At 42.0% G+C, this 9,093-nt stretch overlaps 1 protein-coding gene across 1 annotated transcript in view; it reads right to left on the bottom strand.

The window, feature by feature from the left end:
* ZCCHC2 (zinc finger CCHC-type containing 2) overlaps window positions 1-9,093 on the bottom strand; it is a 73,971-nt gene that overhangs the window by 14,491 nt on the left and 50,387 nt on the right. The window contains exons 9-12 of the mRNA XM_019518510.1: window positions 7,640-7,697; window positions 4,968-5,103; window positions 2,674-2,735; window positions 1,086-1,180 (exon numbers count right to left, since the gene is read on the bottom strand). Of these exons, the coding sequence (XP_019374055.1) occupies window positions 1,086-1,180; window positions 2,674-2,735; window positions 4,968-5,103; window positions 7,640-7,697 (351 nt within the window). The remainder of the gene's footprint in view (window positions 1-1,085; window positions 1,181-2,673; window positions 2,736-4,967; window positions 5,104-7,639; window positions 7,698-9,093) is intronic.

The raw sequence follows: 9,093 nt of genomic DNA, 5'->3' as shown, positions 1-9,093 counted from the left end.
AACAATATTTACTGAGATATGGCATACATGATATTTTGAATATGTTATTAGGCACAAGCTCAGAAGGAAACAGCCTTTACCATCTGCAAAAAAAAAAAAATCACATTCCAAAACAGCCACATGAAATTAAGATGCTAAATACCCAAAGCATTCCTATAACCCCACTAGGAGTTGATAGTCTAAAAAAAGCCAGGTCCCACAGGATAAATATTTATCAGCCATCTCCACTGTAAAGGCAGCTTTCCCACAAGTTTTATTCATTAGATAATATGTATAATTGAAGTGGCAGTACTAAAATGTTGGTAAAATCTCCAGTTATGCTGAGAACTCCTTGTGTGATGGATAAGTAACAGCTTAATTGTTACACCAGAAGCTTTCTAGAGACCTAGGTAATGAATACAGTAGTCCTCAAAATAGGGCAATTCAAAGATTTATTTTCTAGCTGAAAAAAAACACGGACAGTGACGACAGTGACTTCACTAAGAAAGGCCACTAGCTATGCTACAAAAGTAAAAGAAAACTTTGAATGAAATACTGAAGACTGCAATTCCATATGTTCAGGTATCATTATAGGCTTTCACACTTTGAGGTTCTGTTTTTAAGCATTTGAATCAGACTGAGAACAGAAGTGAATATTCTCTGAGTAACTGGCGTCTTGCCACCATTCCATTTTCCATTTTTCTTGGGTTGTGGGGAGGGGAAATGAGGAGAGGCAAATCACCTTATACTTATATTCAGTATAAAAAAGGGTTGGCTACTGGTCCACAGTATGCTGGGGTCACTTCTGGTCCACAGTTTGCCAGTCCACAGCATAAGAGGGTTGGGAACCCCCAAATTACATAATACATGTAGGGGCCTAAAGACTCATCTGCAACAGTAGTGGCACATATTGCAGATGCTTTTTTGTTTTAATATTTTTGTGCCTAACCATTACAATTCTTCCATCACAAGACTTGAACCCTGGACAGCAGTAATGCATGTAGTACACATGCAAAACTCTACTGGTTAAAGCTTATATTCTTCTGTAATATTGTCAAAAACTAGTATAACTGGTAAAGAGCTCTTCCCTTAAAGGAATTTCTTACCTTTCACTGTTCCTGAACGGATGTGCTGTGTGGCTGCAATTCTTACTCCATTTATTCTATTGCTCAATCTGTTGTCAGTTTTCTTTATTTTCTCTCTGTGTAGATTAAACAGCAAGACATTTTTCAAGGGGTTAAGCAAAACAATGGAAATTCCATTAGAAGCCTCCAAAAATCCTCTAGGAATTAATGTATTCCAGTATCAGGGGTCAACACTGCAAATAGCATTATAGTATCTAGTTAAGGTATCATATTTACTTAAATCCAAGACAAGATTTCTTCCCCTTTCCTCCCACCCACCCTCAGTCACAGCTCTGGCCTCCACCATCCCTGCCAGGCAGCAGCTGCAACCCCAACTGCACCACCAATCCACCAACTGCAACCCCTGTTACCTAGCTGGGCAAGGGCTAGAGCCACTATACACTTTGTGCCCTATACACTATACACTAGACTGCAACTGGGGTCAGAACTGAAGGTTGGCAGCAAGGGTGTGAGAGTGGGGGCAGATGCTAGGGGGCGCAGGCACAAGTGGCAGGGGGTTATAGGGAAGGAGTCAGGCTGCTTGCTTCTCTACCACTGCAGCAGGGAAAGCAGCAGTTAGGGGACAAATTTAAGATGACCCTGAAATAATTAGATTGTATATGTAGAAAATTATAAACTCAAACTGTCCATGTATAGAGTCTGATTGTTAGGGGAATCATCTTAAAAATGTGAAATTATCTTGGATTCAGGTAAATATACTAAAGACAAAAGGCAGGAATTAGTGTTAACATTCTTCAGGGAATAAAGAATAGTTGAGAAACTCCAATATTGGATTTACAGGCATTACGGCACTGAACAGCAAAGATGGCAGATGTATTATTTGCATCTAAAATGAAATATACGAGGGGGAAAAAAAACTGCCACTCTCATGGGCTACTGCATGTGCAAGAAGATCTGAAATTGATCCAAATTTCAGGGCTGATTTGATTTAATACATTCTACTGCAAATCAAACTGTCAGAGGTTTCAGTCAGCTAGCATCATTTGATTGTAAGAAAACACTAGATTGTTTTACTTTAGCCTTTCATGAAGCAAAAATTGGCCAGGAAAAGGCAATCCTATACCACTTTGACATCCCTCTTTATCTTTCCTCTGCCCCTCATACATTTTGCTAATTTGCAATTGTGACAGGTATCTGTTCGCCTCTACATTAGCTATACTAATGCTTTACAATATTCTCCATTTTCAAAATGTGGCTTACGTGCCAATTTTTTTAAACCAATGTGAAGCTGAAGCAAAAAGCTGGAAGTATATGCATAATCCGATCAATAGATAAGAAACATGTAAACTGACAGGTCCACAATTTAAGACTTACAAAAGACTTAAGCTATGAAATAGAAACACAAAACTGTTGGTTGACAAAGGGTATCAAGCCTTCAAGGATTTGCTGAAAATTAAGTGCAAACCCTAACCAATCTCAATTGTTAAAATAAAGAAGCTTCATCACACCTAGATTAAAAACACTTTTTCTGAGGTTATGCATTATATTTATATACTTTTTTTCACCAGTTATTAAATTAAGTTAGTCAGTGGTAAGGTTAAACACCTACTTTTCAAGCTGCGGCTTTCCCTTCTTGTTTACTGCAGCTAAACTCCGCTTCTCTCCTGTATGCTAGAGCAAAAACCAAAATGACATTAAGAAATTCCCATCATAAAAATCATGCAAGAACGGTTTAAACCTAAGACTGGACAAAAATGGAGGATTTCTACAAAATTTAAGACTTCTTTAGAAATAGAAACCTTGATACTTTTCCCATCATTAAAAGCCCATAATTAAGGCAGCTAAGTAAACTACAACACAGGTAAAAAAAAAAGTCTGTTCACAAACTATTTAGAATGCATTTTGGATTGAATATAAGAAAACAATTTATGCCTCAAATTATGCTTACGCATTGCCTTGACTGAGTGCTACTAGTTAGTGGTTAAAAAGCCCAGGATTTAACCTATATTTGGAGGAATGAACCAAATGGTTTGCATGATTGCTGGAAACAAGATACATAAATATTCTTCTCAACATAAAAAGTATGTTTATTCACCATTGTCCCCAAATAGCAGGCAGTATTTTCCCCATTCTGCTATAACATTCAAATTTCACCACCTAAAGCTTGTATACCTCAACCTCTACTACTTCTAAACTGAACAGCAGAAACTTGGATACAAGTACATCTGTTAGGGCTATCCAGTCTTTGAAGTGTTTGGTGGTCTCCTACCTTGAGAGCTGCAGCAGCAAGGACTGTACACGTGAGCTACACCAGCATGAGCCACGGGAGTCCTGGGCTACACACCACCTGTGTCAACCCTTTCTCACATACCATACAGGCCCCTAGGTCCCCACTTTCAGCTCCCCCAATCATGTGCCTGCTGCACCATGCCATGTGAATACCCTAGGTTATGAGTCACTCTATCACCCATGGGTTGTACCACACCACCCATCCCCACCTCCCAGGGTAGGGGCAGGAAGGAGGAACCCAGAGACCCCTGGGTAGAGCTGCAGCCAGAGCAATGGAGCAAGTACATGGGAGCCAAAAATTAACCTTACGGTGGGGCATGCACATCTGTCCACTCTATTTCTGTAGTAGCACAGGTGTCACATCTGCCTATGGCCTGGATTACTCTGTACATTTGGCTTGCAGTGGCCAATTCAGCCATTAATATCCAATTCTGCTTATGTAATGAAAACGTGATGTAGCACCACCCTACACAAGTGACTCAAATGTATGATGCAAGTGTCATTACTTTCATTACTGTCACTTTTGAAATCCTTACAAGCACAATGTTTCAGCTACTATTAAATGTGAAAATAGCTCCCAGTCACAAATACATGTTTCATGGCAACTATATCATCCAAGATTACAGCATTTAAGTTGATAATACCATTCAGACATAGGCAGATGCAGGATTCTGAAAGAGGAGAGGGGCTAAAGAGCTGGGACTGTCACTGCAAGGGTGGCTGCACCCCCCAGCTGGCCCCTAGCCTTCCCTTCCTCACTCCCTACACCAAGACACACAGACCACGCTGCAAAAGCAGCAGCCAGGGAGCTGAAGTCTCTGAAGCAGGTAACTAGTCCAACACTGGCTCCCCACTCCTTACTGAGCACCCACTGCCTTCTCTGTGCTCTGCAGGACTTCTCCTCCCATTCCCCCTCATACTTTCTACTGGGCACAGATAATGGATTGCTGCCCACCATCACCACTGCTGCCCTGGCCACTCATATGGAGACCCAGACTTAGTCAGGGATAGCAGCAGCAGGTGGATTCTTTTTCCCTGAGCCTACTCCCAGAACCAGACAGAGAAGGGGAACCCACCCAGCTGGGGTGAGGGGGGAGTAAGGGGAGTATGACTGAGCACTGAGGGGAAGCGAGGAAGTGCCACATGAAGTACCACTGAGCACAGAGTGAGGGGGAGGAGACACGGGGGATAGGAACTCTTACCTGCTTCAGGGACTTAAATAAGTTCCCAGCTGCTGCTCAGGCAGTGAGGTCCAAACCCCAGTAAACCCAGGGGTCCAGGGCTGCAAGGAATCAATGCCCCAGAGCTACACTGTGGAAATGGGAGGGTGCAGTTGTGCCACTGCACCCACTTTGGGATTTGCCCCTATATTCAGGCGTGGCATAACGGATGCATCTAATACTACTTTAGAAGCATCAGTTTATACCAGGAGTGCTCAACCCCCACAGCCTGGTTTCTCAAGTACTCAAACTACTGGTCACTTGAACTTTTTTAAATGTTCTGAATTCAAATGTGCACAATTAGCATAAATGTGAAATTAAAACGTGTTCTCTGAATAATTTCTTCATGAAACATTGAATAAAAAAAAAAGTAAACCCAGAAGGAGCTACACACCTGGTCAAGTAGGTTTGTACAGTGCTCTGCATGCTGTTGGATGCTGTAGCTTTTTCTTCCCCAGTCTATTACCCCATTCTGTTCAGAGTGCTGTATGCTAAGGCCATCCAAAGAGCATTTTGTACTGCCAGTTGTGCTACAGTTAAACAAAAACAACTTTTATATATTACACAAGATGAAGTTCCAAAAGTTTCTTAAAAGCAAAGCACATACAATTTTAGTTGAATTCTGGGAAGTAAAGGAATTACTACTGTGCTTTTAGGGGAAAAAGGGAAAAAAAATCTCTCAATTAGTTTCAACACCAAATATCACTGGGCAAAAAGTTATGGTCTTGTGCAACACACGTAAGTTAGTTCCATGAAGACAATTAAGTGTTCCTTGAATATAGCTACTTGTTATATAGCTTGACACAACTAAAGGTTGTAGAAGGTAGCTGGTTTCAATATGCATATCCTAATAGCTAATGGTAGTGTTTATAATCATGAAACCTCATGCACTTAAAAAGTAGAGAATTTTTTCCAGATTTAAATTGTTCTAATCCATTTTTTTTTCACATCCACTCTCCCCCATCTTTAAAGACATATTTACTGTGACTACATATGCATTATTTCAGGAATTCGCAAGACATTCGGGCACGCTGGACAGGAAACCCCAAACACCACACTTACACTCTACTTCAGTGCAGTCACATGGAAGCATTTCCAGTTACCCTTCTGATTGTTCACTATGCTAACTGCTTTTAAGAACACTGGAAATCTGAATTAAGCATTTGGCAGTTACTTTAAGTCTCATAATGCCTTCCACTGAAATTACACATGGCAACAGACAATCTGATACTATGCATGAACATAATGGCCAACATGCAGTGCCCTAACAGGATTTCTTATGGAGTCAATAGGGCATATAGACCTATAACCCATCCTTCAACTGTCACCCACAGATGTGCCCTATTGTTGACTGGAAACAGAGAGAAAAGTAACAGTAAATGGTCTCAAATTCTTGTGACAGTATTTTGCAATGACAATTTGCTTTTAAATGTATTTTAAGTAGTAGTTCCTTTTTACGGGATCATCCTTTTTTGTAGAAGCAGCAGGGAATATCACGTACCCAGTCTTATCCCAGTGAGCAAGCTGTGTGGAGAAAGAATATGCAGGGATGCTGTATAGGTTTCCCTAAAATGTACAACTGTTACGCCAGAAAAGTACTGTCCAGAATCCAGGAAGTACAGCTTTGTTTGGACAAACACTTAACAGCTCTCTCACTCTTAGGAGAGACTCCATTACTAACAAACCCAAAGGGAGATAGGAACAGAAATTGTGTCCAACTTGCAGACAAAAAGGACTTCTTAGCAGGACACTTCTGTCTCTGCAGCAACTAAGCAGGACAAAATGTCTCCAATGCTGTCCTTCTGCTCCTTTTATAAAGACTAGATTCTGGATGGGAGACAAGAATATTTCTCCTGTCTGGCAGCTTGTAGAGGCACGACTTCCAGTTTATTAAAAAATGCTGACAGATCTGAGAGATGGACTGTGCCATGTGGTGAATCCTATCGCATTTTACTATCCCAGCAAGTGCGATAAAGAAAGGAAGACTTTTCCAGTTACAGAAATGGGGGCCAGGGTTTCATAAAGCAAGGCTTCAATCCTGATCCATTATACCAATAGGCATAAAGCCTGGTGTGGAGTCAGAGGCTGCTGGCAGACATTAGTACGACTGCATGATTTGGATCATCATGCCAGATGTACAATTTTTGGGATTAGGATTTGAGGAATTATATGCCCAATCATGCAACTCTTGGAGCACACAGCCAGGGACAGCCAGTGGACTCATACCAGGCAGGAACACAAAGCTGTATGTTGCAAGGCAGATGGAAACCCCAGGTCCAGGATCCAGCAGGGAGCAGCCTCAAGTCCTGGTTTGAAAACTGGGGCTGCCAAAAAGACACCTCTCCCCTGCCCAACCACTTATAACATTCTGTGAATCTCCAGGGAGCTGCTGGCTTTTGAGATAATCCCACAGATCTCTGCAATCAGCCAGCTTCTGAGAAGCTCACTCAAGACCTAAATACCCAAGAACAGTAACCTATAGCCTGGAGGCTGGATCTGTCCCTGGAAGTGATGGGGTCCAACCCACAGCACAGGGGAAGAGCAGCACAGCTCAGCCCAATTTGTGTCCTCTCCCTTGTGCTAAGCCACCAATTCCCTCTGCAGACCTTACTGCTCTCCCTACAGCAGAGGGCACTTTAGTAAGCAGCACTTCTCCCCTGGCAGACACTTTATACCAGAGGCAAGCTCTCTTCCTCTCTCCCCATCCTCACCCCTCTGCCCTGCAACTGAAGAGGTGTGTGGCTGGTGGTGGCAGCCACGCCACAAGGACTCAGCCCACCACTCTAAAAGGTTGCCAACTCTTGCCCAAAAACATGGATCTTTGGGAAAGAAAGGTAGAGGTTATCCAGCCTACATGTTAAGCAAGTGAATGTTCTGCAACATTAAGTATTTTCCAGAAAAGACTTCAACCAAATCTCATTTCCTCTTACACATATATTAAACAGACCCTTTTTAATATTTCTGAAAATTAAAAAACTTTAATTCAAAAGAACACATGCCTACTCAGTTAAAAGTAATTTAGGTTTTAAAAACATTGTGCATTCACTTCAAAGATTCAATACCTACTTGGCAGCAGGACTTTTCCCATTAAGTTTCTTATGAACCGCTGCATGCTGCATGACATCTGGAAAGAAAAAAAACCACACAAATAAACAGTTCTGATAGCAACAGTTGCACCTATTATAGTTTACAGTCTGCTCCAGTAAAGATTTTAAGCTAGTTCATTAAGTTATTTGTTATGACTGAAGCATGACAAATAGCACAATGAAGGCCACAGGCCCGAATCTTGAAATGGATCCTTGCTAGTGCTGTGGACTCTTATGCTCATCTAGGTGACCACACCATTTGGGCTCTGCACAGTTGCACAATTAACTGACATCAATAAAGTGATAGGATTGGAACACTTAGTTTTATTGTTTTGGAAAACCAGAATACAGACAGCAACTTATACATTTCTCAAGCAGTGGTATTTGGGAAAATTGGCTGGCACATCATGCTCAAAGTGTAGCAAATCAATGGCTCAATGTTTAGTTGGCAGCCAGCATCAAGTAGTGTGTCCCGGGGTCTTCCCTGGGGCAGTTTTTATTCAATATTTTCATCAATGATCTGGAAGGTGGAATGGAGTACACTCTCAGCAAGTTTCTGATGACACCAAACCGGGGAGAGTAGTAGATACACTGGAGAGCAGGACTATGATTCAGAGACTGAACAAACTCAACAAATTGGAGGTCTGGACCAAAATAGATCTCATAAGGTTCAACAAGCAGAAATGCAAAGTCCTGCACTTAGACAAATCAATCCCATGCACTGGTACAGACTGGGGACCAACTGGCTAAGCAGCAGTTCTGCAGAAATGGACCTGGGGATTATAGTGGACAATAAGCTGAATATGACCCTATAGTGCCTTGTTGTCAAGAAGGCTAATGGCATACTGGGATGCATTAGTTGGAGTGTTGCCAGCAGATGGAGAGAAGGGATTCTTCCCCTCTATTCTGCACTGGTGAGTCCACATCTGGAGTATCGTGTTCAATTTTCAGCCCCCCGTTACAGAAAGGACGTAGACAAATTGAAGAAAGTCCAGTGGAGGGCAGTGAAGATGGTAATGGGGCTGAGGCACATGACTCCTAAAGACAAGCTGAAGGAGCTGGGATTATTTACTCTAGACAAAAAATTGGGGAGCAGGAGGAGGACATAGGGGAACTAAAATAGTACAGGACAGATTGGAGAATATGGAGCAGAAGGGGGGCCCCGAAGAGAATGGAACTAGATTGTTCTCAGTGGTGGCAGGTGACAGAAGCAGCAGCAATGGTCTTAAGTTGCAGCAAAAGAAGTTTAGGTTAGATATTAGGCAAAATGGTCTAATCAGGAGGGTATTGAAGCACTCAAACAGGCTACCCAAGAGGTTGCATAATCTCCATCCATGGAGTTTTTTTGTTGTTGTTAAGGCCCAGCTAGACAAAGCCTTGGGTGGGATGATATAGTTGGGGATGGTCCTGCTTTGACCAGGAGGTTGGACTAGA

The sequence above is a fragment of the Gavialis gangeticus genome, unplaced genomic scaffold, assembly GCF_001723915.1.
Source record: "Gavialis gangeticus isolate Ggan-Ray unplaced genomic scaffold, GavGan_comp1, whole genome shotgun sequence".
NCBI classification, from domain to species: Eukaryota; Metazoa; Chordata; order Crocodylia; family Gavialidae; genus Gavialis; species Gavialis gangeticus.
Note: the sequence above shows the minus strand (reverse complement) of the source record. Positions and strands in the feature narration are given on the sequence as shown.